This window comes from Hemitrygon akajei, chromosome 16 (genome assembly GCF_048418815.1).
Source record: "Hemitrygon akajei chromosome 16, sHemAka1.3, whole genome shotgun sequence".
NCBI classification, from domain to species: domain Eukaryota; kingdom Metazoa; phylum Chordata; class Chondrichthyes; order Myliobatiformes; family Dasyatidae; genus Hemitrygon; species Hemitrygon akajei.
The window spans coordinates 19,437,396-19,451,357 of record NC_133139.1 but is presented as its reverse complement, the minus strand read 5'-3'; the positions used below and the strand labels follow the sequence as shown (position 1 = coordinate 19,451,357).

The 13,962-nt window shown below is 39.7% G+C and overlaps 1 protein-coding gene across 8 annotated transcripts in view; it reads left to right on the top strand.

Moving 5' to 3' along the window:
* Window positions 1-13,962, top strand: part of LOC140739804 (PWWP domain-containing DNA repair factor 3A-like) — a 79,882-nt gene that overhangs the window by 60,160 nt on the left and 5,760 nt on the right. For all 8 annotated transcript variants that reach the window (XM_073068343.1, XM_073068344.1, XM_073068342.1 and 5 more), the window contains 4 exons: window positions 29-104; window positions 2,961-3,011; window positions 8,058-8,503; window positions 12,018-12,106. In XM_073068343.1, coding sequence (XP_072924444.1) covers window positions 29-104; window positions 2,961-3,011; window positions 8,058-8,503; window positions 12,018-12,106 — 662 coding nt within the window. The remainder of the gene's footprint in view (window positions 1-28; window positions 105-2,960; window positions 3,012-8,057; window positions 8,504-12,017; window positions 12,107-13,962) is intronic.

Here is a 13,962-nt window from a genome sequence, read left to right as displayed (position 1 = left end):
AGTTTTGTAATTGCTGACTATCTTATAGGCTGCAGCAAGGCATATTTACAATGATTCAATTGATTGGTGTGTAGCTCTTATTGATGACTATCGAATTAGAAGAGGTGAGTTGAATGATTTTTAATAAGATTTTACAAGTTACCTCTCCCCCCCCCCCAATCCAGTTACGTGTAGCTATGTTTCCAAGCTTCATTAGGCTTTAAAATCCTATGCTGTAATTTTGACAGAATCAAATCTATATTGTTCCATTTCAGAAAGCTTAGAGATCAAATTTTAAATGGGCAGTAATGCAACTGTCTGCAATTGTTCCTGATCTGTTCTCTTTGTAGCTCATTGATATCTTCACTACTTTACTCATCCAAGCTACTGTCCTCACATACTCCAAATCAGCCATCATCATCCCTGAACCAAAGAACTCTACACCTTCAAAACTAAACAATTACTGCCCAGTGGCACCAACACCAATCATCATGAAGTGTTGTGAACGGCTGGTAATGGCACACATTTAAGAACTATTCCTGTCACACAGGACACTCACCAATTTGCTTATTGACAGAACTATACCACAAATGCCATAGCATCTGTCATGCAGCTAGCTAGCCCTGACACACCTAGAAAACTAGGACATTTATGTTAAATGCTATTTCTGGATTTCAATCTGACATTCACCAATATAGACCTTGGTGAACAAGCTCCTACTCTTTGGTTTAAATGCACCTCTGTACAATTATGTGTTGGACTTCCTACCTAACTGTCCTCTGATAGTCAAAATGAACAATGGCTCCTCCATTCCCATCATCTTCAACACGAGTGCCCCCCAGAGCGGTGTGCTGAGACCACAGCTATACATTCTGCTCACACACGACTGCATGATCAAACACATAAAATATCATATTGTCAAGTTCGCCAATGACACAACGGCGAGGGCACTCCGCCAACAACAAGACAGCCTACAGAGAGGAGATGGAAAAGCTCAAGGCCTGGTGCCAGGCAAATAACCCCTTCCTCATTGTCAACAAGATAAAGGAAATGGTTATTGACTTCAGTAGAACTCCCACCACTCACACCCCTCTACATCGGCAGTACAGCAGTGAAAACTGCATGTAGTTCAAACTCCTGGGAGTGCATCTATTGCACAACCTCTCAAGTCCCAGAGCATTTCCTACACAATCAAGAAAGCTAACTAACCATGCCTTTACTTTCTGAGGAGGCTGAAAAGAGCTGGACTGTGCACATCAATACTTATGACCTTCTACAGATGCACAGAAGAGAGCATCCTTACATGCTGCATCACTCTATGCTATGCAAACTGCACTGCACTTTATAAGAAGGGTTTACAATCGGTAGTCAAAACTGCCAAAGCAGCACTGGCACCAGCCTACTGCCATCAAGGACGTTACTACAGAAATAAGCTGGAACCAGTAATATAATGAAGGATCCCATCACCCTGCTCATGGACTATTTGGCCCATTCCCATCAGGGAGGGGGCTATGTAGCATCCATATCAGAACCAGCAGACTTAAAACAGATACTTTCCCCAAGCAGCAAGTCTGATTAATGCCCCACCCACTGACACACCACAGCACATCCACCACCACCACTACTTTATCATTTCATGTCGTGGTTGCCTTATGTATGTTTAATCAATATATGTATGTAAGCTATCTTGGGTATTTATATCTATTGTGTATTTTTATTGTGTTCTTGAGTTATGGGTGTTTTTATGTTGCTTTGGATCTGGAGCAACAGTGTGGTTCTCCTTTATACTTGTGTATTGACAATGACATTAAACAATCATGAAGCCTTGAGAAAGATGATAGATAGATACTTTATTCATCCCCATGGGGAAATTCAACATGGAGCACAGCTGTGGGCTGTGGTTGTCCTTGTCACCCTTAACAGCTAAAATTGGCTTGTATCCTGTGCATATTCAATAGGTACAGTTAATGTCAGAGAAAGGTATACAGTACACAACCTGAAATTCTTTTACTTTGCAGATGTCCACAAAAACCAAGGAGTGCCCCCAAAGAATGAATGACAGTTAAACGTTAGAACCCCAAAGCCCCTCCCACGCATGACCAGCAGCAAGGCAAAGACCCCCCCCACCCCCACCAGCAAAAAAAGCAACAATTAAGACACTAGACTTGCAGTATCCCAGAACTACTCGTTCACTCAATAATTAGACATACCATAGGCTCTCTCCCTAATAAGGGAAAAAGAGGTGTCCCCATTTCACAGCGAGAGGTGGGGCATAACAAACACCTTGCTGATTTATGATGTTAAAGGTCTGTTTATGTCGCTTTTTCCAAGCTCTGCACCCAGAGAGTCAGTATGAAAATGCGCAACTCTCCGGACACACAACCCCCGACAGTTAACCCACTGCTCCTAATGTTCCATGTTCTGCTACGCTTCAGTCAGGGGCACCAGCCTAGAATCATCATGTCCCCAGAGCTACGAAATACCAGACCCTGAAGGTGCGCTCATCTTCCAGGCCGCATCCTTGGGATATCAAAAAGCGGCCGGTTGTGAGGCCCTGAGAACAGGTCCCATTCCTGCAAAGAACTGAAGTTAGGGTGTAACTCCAGGTCAGGGTCTTCAAAAGAACCCCCCACACCCTGAAAAGGGAAAAAAAAGTGATATCAAAGATAGAAATAAAACTGTTTCCAAAGATGCAAGCAAAGGAGTTGCCGTTTAGCACCATTTGACTTCACTCTCCTTTCAAAGTTGTATCTTCAAAGGAAATGCATATTTATCTGTTTCCCAAAACACCAAGTATATTTATTTATGTTAATTTAGTCTTGAACGCATTGAGGTTAGCAAGAAGGAGTAATCAAGTTATCTTTTTCTACCCTTCTCTTTATCAGAGAGAAAACCAGTGTAAACATTTATAATGCAATCATATTCAGTTGAAGTGAAATGAAATTCACCCATGTGACTATATGTATTGAATTTTTTTGCAGGCTGCGGGTCCTTCACAGGTTCTTTTGTTGAATATTGCACAGCTGAACTCAGTAAGTCTTGTTAACTTTGGATTTTTAATCTATTATTTCAAAGTACTCTATGGCAAGATGATTTGAATTGAAGACCACTTCATATGAATTGGCTTTTATTTACTTGTTAAGGAAAATCAATTGTATATTTTTCCCTAGACACTTGCGTACGGTGGCATTTTTTTTTCTAACTTTGGCTTAGATTTAAGATCACCATCCGAGGCAAACAGGTGCCAGATATTCCGAAGGTTGTGATGAGCTGTTGATGTCTACCAGGTCAATGATTAGATAGCTAGAGCATCTCCGGTTTGCAATAGTAACTAGTATATTAAAAGAAAAGTTAGGACCAAAACCAAAAGTTTGGGGAGTGTCTTTCGAGATTTAGAATGTAGATTCCAAGACTTGGTGCCCAAATGGCTGAATGAAAGAACACAAACAGAAAGAAGGAAGTAGGAGAATAGAATTGTCAGCACAGAAATCTCAGTTGTAGATTCTGGTGTGGGTGAGGATATTTCAACATTTTAGATTTTGTTTTAAATCTAACATAAAGCAGCATCCCTGAGTGGAAATGTGAACAAAATTTGATGCAGTTGCTTTGGGATATGACAGCTGTATTATGGATGACCAAGCAATCTATTTTTGCTATTTGAATTGAGGGATAAGTGGCTGTATTAGCAGGAAAGTAGACCATGTATTGCTGTAAACACGAGGAAATCTGCAGATGCTGGAAATTCAAACAACACACACAAAATGCTGCTGGAACACAGCAGGGTCTCGACCCGTAACGTCGACAGCGCTTCTCCCTATGGATGCTGCCTGGCCTGCTGTGTTCCACCAGCATTTTGTGTGTGTTCCTTGTATTGCTGTGCTGTATTTCACCAGCCTTTTTCACCCAATATCAGCTAATATTTAAGTTAGGTGGAATATTTTACTGGACTATGTTTAATATGGTGGAATTCAATTTGGTATTGTATGTTTCAAAAACACATTTTTATTTCAAGTCATTAAAAATATTCTTTCATAACATACTAGTTGCTAAGCAGTTAATTCAAGCATTCATTCAGAAATTGCTGAAGCCATATAACAGATTAGGTATTATTTTATTTTAATTAGAGTTAAAGATATAATGTGAAACAGGCCCTTCCAGCCCACCAAGTTACACCATCCAGCAACCCACCAATTTAACCCGAGCCTAATCACAGGATAATTTACAATGACCAATTGAACTACAAATTGGTAGTCTTTGGACTGTGGGAGGAAATCAGAGCACTTGGAAGAAAATCATGTGCACATGGGAAGAAAGTACAAACTTTCTACAGAGGACACTGGAATTGAACTCTGAACTCCGATGTCCCAAGCTGTCATAATGTCGTGCAAATTAATGTTTTCGGAAACTACATCCTTTGTCAGAACAAATCTCCCCATAGAAGCTGTGTGAACCCCTGAGTGTTTCCCCCCAGTTCCTGTTTTTATTTTGGGTTTCCAGCATCTAGTCTTTTAATTTCCCTTAATGCAATTTATAGTGAAAGGGTTTGTAGGGAATGGTGTGTAGATGCCTGGTATGGTGGTAGATGCATTTAAGAGACATTTGGATAGGCACATGAATGTAAGAAAGGTGGAGGGATATGGACATGGTGTAGGTAGGATGGATTGGTGTTTGGTGTTTCGATTTGCTTTTTAGCTGGTTTGGCACAGTGTTGTGGGCCAAATGGCCTGTTCTGTGCTGTACTCTTCTATGTTCTGTGTTCTAGATGGTAGGACCTTGCAGGATTTGAAGAATATTTTTACGCTTTTGCTATCTGAGTGTGCAACTAGAGATAAACACTTAAATCCACTACTGTCAGCATGACTTGGAAATTAAACCTACCTCTTCTCAAGATTGTAGTGCTCTTGTGAATTTGGCATAATGCCACTGGATCCATCTGTGCTATTATTGCTTAGATAATGTTCACTAACATCTGACATGGCTCTTGCCCAGTGAGATTAGTTTGAGATTGAATTCAGTAGCAAATCATTTACTTTGCTTGTGAGCAAATACATCTTATGGAGAGCTTTTGTTCTGAAATGGAAAAGAAAGCAAAACTGGGAGATTAGTATAGTGGTGGGGTTACCTAATCAGAAAAGGAAATTTCAAAATGCATTCTTAAAAAGCAGTACCTTTGCCCCACCTACTCTCTCTCTCTCGAGGTTGAGAGTAAGTAAATGATGAATGTTCTTTCCAAGAATGCAATTGCCCTTTTAAAACTAAGTTATGCCACTGTTAAAAGATGTAGGAGCAGAATTAGGCCATTTGGCCCATTGAGTCTGCTCCACTATTCCATCATGACTGATTCAATTTTCCCCAAACTGCTGCTTCTCCCCCCTCCCCCCACTTCTGTATACCTTCATGGCCTGACCAATCAAGAATATGTCAACCTCTGCCTTAAACAGACGTAAGACTTGGCCTCCACAGCTGCTTATGGCAAAAGAATTCCACAGATTCACCACTCTCTGGCTAAAGAAATTCCTCCTCATCTCCATTCTAAAAATACGACCCTCTATTCTGAGGCTGTGTCCTCTGATCTTAGACTCTCCCATCACAGGAAACCATCTTCTCCACATCCACTCTTATCAAGGCCTTTCTTTCACCATTCCATAGGTTTCAGTGTTACCCCTCCATTCTTGTGAATTTTAGAGAATTTAGGCCCAGAACCATCAAATGCTCTTCATATAACAAGGTGTACAATCCTGGAATCATTTTCGTGAACCTCCTTTGACACCCTCTCCAGTTTCAGCACATCCTTTCTAAGATAAGGGGCCCAAAACTGTTCACAACCCTTCAAGTGAGGTCTCACTAGTGCTTTGTAAAGCTGAGTCTTTATGTCCTGCTTTTGTATTCTAGTCCTCTTGAAATGAATGCTAACATCACATTTGCCTTCCTCACCACAAACTCAACCTGCAAAATTAACCTTTAGGGGCTCCTGCACAAGCACTTCCATCTCCCTTTGTGCCTCATTTTTTTGTATTTTCTCTCCATTTAGAAAATGGTCAACCCTTTCATTTCTTCTACCAGAGTGCATGACCATACACTTCCTGACACTATTCCAGCTGCTATTTATTTGCCCAATCTCCTAATCTAAGTCCTTTTGTACACTCTCTACTTCCTCAAGAACTACCAGCCCCTCCACCTATCTTCATATCGTCTGCAAACTTTGCAACAACATGAAAAGAATCAGTCCCAACACAGATCCCTATGGAACCCCACTACTCACCGGCAGTCAACCAGAAAAGGCTCCCTTTGTTCCCATTCTTTGCCTCCTGTCAATAAGCCACTGCTTTATCCATGTTAAAATCTTCCTTGTAGCTTGTTAAGCAGCCTCATGTGGCACATTGTCAAAGGGCTTCTGAAAATCCAAATGCACAATATCAACTGATTCTCCTTTATCTGTCCTGCTCGTTACTTCAACAGTTTTGTCAGGCAAGATTTTCCCTTGAGGAAACCATGCTGAATACAGCATATTTTATCATGTGCCTCAAGAACCCTGAGACCCCATCCTTAATAATCGACTCCAACATCTTCCCAACCACTGAGGTCAGACTAACTGTCCTATAGTTTCCTTTCTTCTGCTTTTCTCCCTTGAGTGGAGTGAGATATTTCCAATTTTCTAGTCTTCTGGAACCATTCCAGAATCTAGTGATCCTTGAAAGATCATTACTAATGCCGCCACAATTTCTTCAGCCACTTCTTTAAGAACCCTGGAGTGTACACCACCTGGTCTAGGTGACTTACCTACCTTTAGACTTTTGTTTCCTCAGAACCTTCTCTAAAAATAGTAACTTCAGACAGTTCATGACCCCTGACACCTAGAACTTCCACCATACTACTTGTATCTTCTACAGTGAAGACTGGTGCAAGATACTTATTTAGTTTGTCCACCATTTCCTTCTCCCCCATTACTACCTCTCTAGCATCATTTCCAGCAGTCCAATAACCACTCTCTTTTCCACTTTCTATCTGAAGAAACTTTTTAGTATCCTCATTAATATTGTTGGCTAGCTGACTTTCATATTCCATCTTTACCTTAATGACTTTTTAGTTGCCTTCTGTTGGTTTTTAACAGCTTCCCAATCCTCTAACTTTCCACTTTTTTCTGCTGTATTATATGCCCTCTCTTTGGCTTTTATGTTGGCTTTGACTTCTCTTGTTAGCCATGGTTGTGTCATCTTTTCTTTAGAATATTTCTTCCTCTTTGGGACGTATATATCCTGTGCCTTCCGACTTGCTTCTGGAAATTCCAGCCATCGCTGCTGTGCCGTCATCCCTGCCAGTGTTCTTTTCCAATCATTTCTGGCCAACTCCTCTCTCATGCCTCCGTAATTCCCTTTACTGCACTGTAATATTGATACATCTGACTTTACTTCTCCTTCTCAAATTTCAGAGTGCATTCAATCATATTATGATCACTTACCCCTAAGGGTTCTCTGACCTTAAGCTCTCTAATCAATTTTGGTTCATTGCACAACACCCAATCCAGAATAGCTGACTCCCAAGTGGGCTCAACCACAAACTTCTCTAAAAGGCCATCTCATAGCCACTCGAAATTCTATCTTCTGTAATCCAGCACCGATCTGATTTTCCTGCAAATTAACTTCCCCCATGACTATTGTAACATTGCCCTTTTGGTATGTATTTTCCATCTCCTTTTGCATTTTGTAGACCACATCCTTGCTACTCTTTCGGGGTCTGTATACAACTCCCATCAGAGTCTTACTACCTTTGCAGTTCCTTGGCTCTATCCACAATGATTCAACGCCTTTCAACGCTGTGTCACCTCTTTCGAATGATTTGATTTCAGTTTTTTTTTTACTAACAGAGGAACCAGTCCCCCCTCTGCCTTCCTGTCTGTCCTTTTGATATAACATGTATCCTGGACATTAAGCTCCCAGCTATAATCTTCTTTCCGCCATGATTCTGTGATGCCTACAACATCATACTTGCCAATCTGCAACTGTGCTACAAGTTCATTGACCATATAGCAATGTCTTTGTGCTTATAATTATCCAATCATTATTTCTGCTATTTTGCAGGTATCCCAGTACGAAAATCATTTGCACAAGATCCTTCATTAATGACTTTCCCATCCAATTCAATTGAGAGTCAGGTGGAAGGCCATTCTGATTGTGAATATGACACAACACCAACCAAACACCAGCCTGCCAAGAAACTTCTCCCTGATAGGAAGAAAGCTGCCAGGGATCGAGCTAATGAAAAACTTGTGCAATTCATTGTCAAGGCTAAGGGCGTGGAGAAGCATCTTCAAGATGTAATTAAGGGAAAAAGGCATTCCAAGTGGCTTGAGGAGTTCAAAACCCGTACCCGCAACTCGAGTGTTATTGACACCTACCTTGAAGATGACTGGCAGGTGGACAAAGTGATGAACTACTTAAAAAGTGTATATGAAATGAATGTAAGCACCCAGCTGTTGGTAGACTATGAGAGGTGCAGGTTTATCTTGGATGTTCTCTTACCGGAGGTGAGTTCTAATTGAACGTTATGAATCACATTGTTCAAGTGTTGGGGATTTCATTGCATGGATGGGAATGAAGTTAAATTTTATATAGGCTAGAGTAGTACTGAACTATTCATAATGGCTTTATTAACTAGAGCTTTACCATTAACTTTGCTAAGCTGATATTTGGGTTAGCTTACAAATGCACAAGTTTGTACTCAAGTTTGGAAGATAATAAAATGATAATTAAGGTTGATACAGGGAAGTAATTCCAAATAAGGCAATTTATAGGAATATTTACAATTTGAGTTAGCTTTGCAGGAAGGACTTTTTCCACAGAAATGCTAGAGGAAAATTTGAAATTCTCCCCTCAAATGTGGTGAGTGCTGTAAATGAAAATCTCAATTTAAGAGAAGTGGAGCAAAAATAAAATGAAACTGAGGAACAATCCAGTTATCAAGTCTTTGCAGTGATGGTGTAGAAGTGATTGACCATTGCTCGTCAACATTCCAGAGTTGGGGAGGAACAATATGAATTTTCATGTTTTATTTTCTTTCTTTTTTTCATTTAATGTCAGGCACCCAGAAATATTTAAGTGGATGTTTTTGCTAAAACATGCTAATACAAGGCTAAATGTAAAATTTGCAAATAATCAGTGGGAAATGTGCTGCTGAATACAAATTCAGAGTCCTACAGCATGAAAATGGTCATTCAACTTGTAGCATCCATTCTGACCTGTGGACACTCAACTGTATAAATCCTGTTCTCCAGCACTATAGCCATAGGCGATTCAAATGGTAACCCAAACACTACCTAAATATCAGCAAGGTGTCAAAAGTATTTAAATTTAATAGAGAACAGATAGTTTAGTCTTCATTTCCGTGGTTCACCAGCATTTCAGTCAGATGAGGTGAGTTTTTTTAAAATCTGAGAATCAAGATTCTTTGGAGCTCTTCTTCAAGAATAATGGAAGCAAAAGATTTAAATTATTTTGAAAGCAGATAATTAGTAAGCAAGAGGGGTGAAAGGTTACCACAGACAGGAATCTAAAGTTGAAGTTCTATGATTTTATTAAATAGTAGAGCAATCTTGAGAGGCCAAATAGCATACTGTTGCTCCTAATTATTATGTTCCTACAGCTAAACCTTAGCTTAATTACTAGATTGCAAATTGCTCCATTTCTATTGGGGTTACACATTAATTTCACTAACATTACAGAGGATGTTACTGCTAATCAGCCTTCAACTGCAGATCCCTCGTGTATAAATGTAAATAAACTATCTTTTCAAACTTAATTTGCATAACACTTAAATTAGAATTCACTATTTGGGCTTATTTTCATTTTTTTTTTAAAAAAGCAAGTGATTTATATATAGAGGCCATACAGAGGCTACCATTTAAACTAAAATCGCTATGTTAAGTGTCAATACAATTCATTCCCTGGATCTGAATCTCTAATAGCATCTGATTAGATTTAGCAGAATTTTTGTTATGTCAAAGACTGAGAAGATTCAGGCTTATGAGTCTACTTGAATGGATATGTATAAAGTGCATGAAGTTGAGACTGAGTTGTAATTTGAGCAGAAAAGCAATTTTTGTCAGCTTTCCAAGATATTTGAGAATGCTTCCACGTCAATTTTCCAAGATACCTTTTTCTCTGCCACTCCTCCCTGCAACTCAGGTTAGTTACTTCAAACATTTTCTCATACAATGGATTCTGGTTAATTTGGAACATCAGAACCAGTACATTTTGGTACTATTAAGCAGCTGCTCCAATTAGTTTCCTGGAAATAGCTAAAAGGTATAAAAGAGACACACTACTGTTTAATTGAGTAACACTCTATGTACAGTTGCAAGAAAAAGTATGTGGTTTTCTGTATAATTACTCAATGTGGTCTGATCTTCATTTAAGTCACAATAAGACAAATACAATCTCCCTAAGCTAATAACCTACAAACAATTGAGGTATCCTGTCCTTTAAAAAAAAAGACACACAGGTTACTGAGAGAGCCTGCACTTCTTAAGAAAGATGTGTTTTTGTGCATGTGCCTCATCAAAACAACTTTCAGAGGACCTTAGAGGAATTGTAGAGATGCATGAAGCAGGAGCATTTCTAAAAACCTGAGTGTTCATCAGTCCACAGTAAGAGAAATTGTCTCCAAATGAAGGAAATTCAGTACTGTTGCTACTCTACCTTGGAGTGGACGTCCTGCAAAGATAGTGCCAAGAGCATAACATGCCATGCTGAAAGAGGTGAAAAAAAAACCTAAGGGTAACAGCAAAAGACCTGCAGAAATCTCTAAAACTTACTAAAGTCTCTGTTCATGTGTCCACTGTAAAAAGCACTGAACATGAAAGGACACCATGGAGGAAACTACTGCTCTCCAAAAAAAAAAAGTGCTGCACACTCAAATTTGCAAAGACCACCTGGATGTTCCACAACACTTCTGGACAATAATCTGTGACTAGATGAGACAAAAGTTAAACCATTTTGACAGAAATGCATACTGCTTTGTTTGGAGGCAAAAGGGTACTGCACACCAACACCAAAACCTCATCCGAACTGTGAAGCATGGTGGAAGGAGCATCATGGATTGGGGCTGCTTTGCTGCCTCAGGGCCTGGACAGCTTGCAGTCATTGATGGAACAATGAATTCAAAGTTGGATCAAGACACTTTACAGGAGAATCTCAGGGTAGCTGCCCGTTACCTGAAGCTTACTAGAAGTTGGGTGTTGCAACAAGACAGTAATCCGAAACATAAGGGTAAATCAACAAAATGGTTTAAAAAGGAGAAATTTTTTTGAAATGGCCAAGTCAGAGTCCAGATCTTAACTCAATTAAGATGCTGTGGCATAACCTGAAGAGGGCTGTTCTTGCAAGGTATCCCAGAAATGTTGATGAACTGAAATACTTGGCTTTGAATATTTTTATTGCTTATCTCCAAATATCCTAAAGGGGTTGATGAACTGCCACCTTCTTTCCTAAATCACATGTCTCACATAGCCCCGAATGAGTAAGGCTAGATGTGATAGAAACAAAGTGCAGGAAGCTATTCCCTTTATTCAATCCATCCTCCTTCACCACCTCTGCTACTGAAAACTAACATCTATTCTCTTTGCCATTTCTAATAGGAGGTCCTGCAAATAAAACATTTACAATTTCCCTTTCCACAAATATTGCCTGACCTGAGACTCCAGCATTTCTTTTTCAGATTCCCATTTTGTTTTTAACTTTCAAGTATGATTACAATTTCCATTTTCCCTTAAAGGGTATTAATGAATTGTTTAGCTTTCATTTCATCAATTGCATGTCACACTTGTGCCTCACTTTAATTCCTGAAAATATAGTATTTTTATTTGCATAACTGAATTTAAATACCACAATTGCCATAAAACAATTGATTTTGCCTGATGAACTCCGGATAATCATTCCTTCAATATGGATTATTCACCTCTAATCTCTTATGTCTATGTCCTTCTCACACCTTGTTCCCCACTGCAACATCGTGGACTAAAAGCAGTTCCTTTTTCATTTTAGGCCATTATCTGTGCTATTGCGGAGGTTGAACAAATAACCATCAAGAAAGCAGAGGAAAAGTACATGAAAGGACCTCTTCACAGTGAAAGGTAGGGCTTTAATCGAAGAATAAACTGAATATTCATTAGTTGACCAAATGAGGATGCCCATCTGGATGGCTTTTGCATCAATCAGTGGGTTGATTGATTGGGCCAGCAGTCCCAAAATTTAGCATGATGTTTTTTGTACCAAATCTAAAGAGTGGAAACTCAGTGAAGTAGTAGGGAGCTGCCATGTTAATTAAAAGAAAAGTTAAATTAATAGTAAAATAGTTATCACTAACTTGCAGCTTTAACAATGACACTAAGATTAAAAGTTAAGGATGAGGTACTATTAGGATAACAGATATGCAAGCCTGTCTGAAACGGGAATAAAAATGAAATGCAAGTTATTTTGGATCATGGATGGGAAGTTGAGATGTATGACTGGAATTCATACAGCTTGCAAAAATTGGAAAATAAAGTATAGCCCCAGATATGCGAAGCATCTTCAGACTGAGGATTTTTGAGTTTGATAGACAGCTGGAATCACTGCAGAACCTTGGTGAGACTGAAAGTCTCCCAGTTTTGTATTTCAGTCCATTGCCTTCCCAAAGACAGTTAAGATAGCAAGTGAGTGAACTTTGGAAAGGGCAGGGAAGTTCAAGACGTGCTATGATCACACTAGTATTCACCATTAAAACTTAAAAACTCCAGCTGCTGAAATTAAAAGCAGAAAGTGATGGAAGAAATCAGACAATCACACAGCATTTATGGAAAGGGGGAAGATGTGGACAAGAAATGAGAGATGCTGGAATCTGGAGCGAAAACAAAATATAGGAGGATCTCAGTGGACCAGGCAGAATCTGGAGGGAAAAAGGCAGATGAACAGTTCCCGAATCAAGATGTGAACTGTACATTTACTTTCACAGACGCTGCCTGGCCCGCTGAGTTCATCCAGTCGGTTGTTTTCACTTTCATGAAAAGAGAAAGCAGGTCTGAGTCTGAATTGCAACAATTGTGGGCTGCCCTCGACACACCCTTGGGTGTGTTGGTTGTTAATGCACGTGACACCTTTCATTGTATGTTTTGCTGCACGGGTGATAAATAAATTTGAAACTTGAGGTCAAACTGGGGAACAAGATTGGAGAATTTAGTTTTCCACTATGGAGCAGAGGTACTGGTCAGATGCAAGACAGTAGACTATATCATGGCCTCCTGTGGTCCACAGACCCCTTGCTTAATGGTATTAGTCCATGGCATAAAGGTTGAGAACCCCTGGACTATATGGAGATTGGTTCAAACTATTAGAAAAACGTTTCATAGAAATGAAGTGAGAAAAAGATAGTGAAAACCAAAAAGACCTGAAGTTGGAGAATTGTTTTTAAGAAGCTTGTGAACTGCTCAGACAAAACAAGTGCTCTTTCCTCTATTTTATGTTGAGATTTACTATGGCAAAGCTGAGGCCGCAGACAAATCAGAATAGCGGTTAGACTAAACACATTTGCACTACCAAAGGCCACACTATGGACACAGTGCAGAAAGCTAGACTGAATTTAGATCCACGTGAATTACTGCTTAACGTGGATGATTGTTTGAGCCCATGGAGGTGATGGCACCTGAGTGTGCTCCAGAATGTGACACGTAAGCCAAGTTACAGTTCAGTGAACTACAAAATGTAAATGTGCATTAGTCATTAGGGAATTCTATAATTGGAGCAGAAGGCAAGTGTTTCTACAATCAGAACACAAGTCCTACTCTATATGAGGCCTTTTTAAGATAGTGGAAGGGGGTAAGTCAGATTTGCATCTGATGACATTAAGTCTTGAAAAAGGAAAGTGCACAGGAGTAGGTAACACTACAAGAAGTACTAGTATTATTGTAGATAGAACTAAAGCAGTCTGAGCTTCCTGCATGCTTCGTGTGTT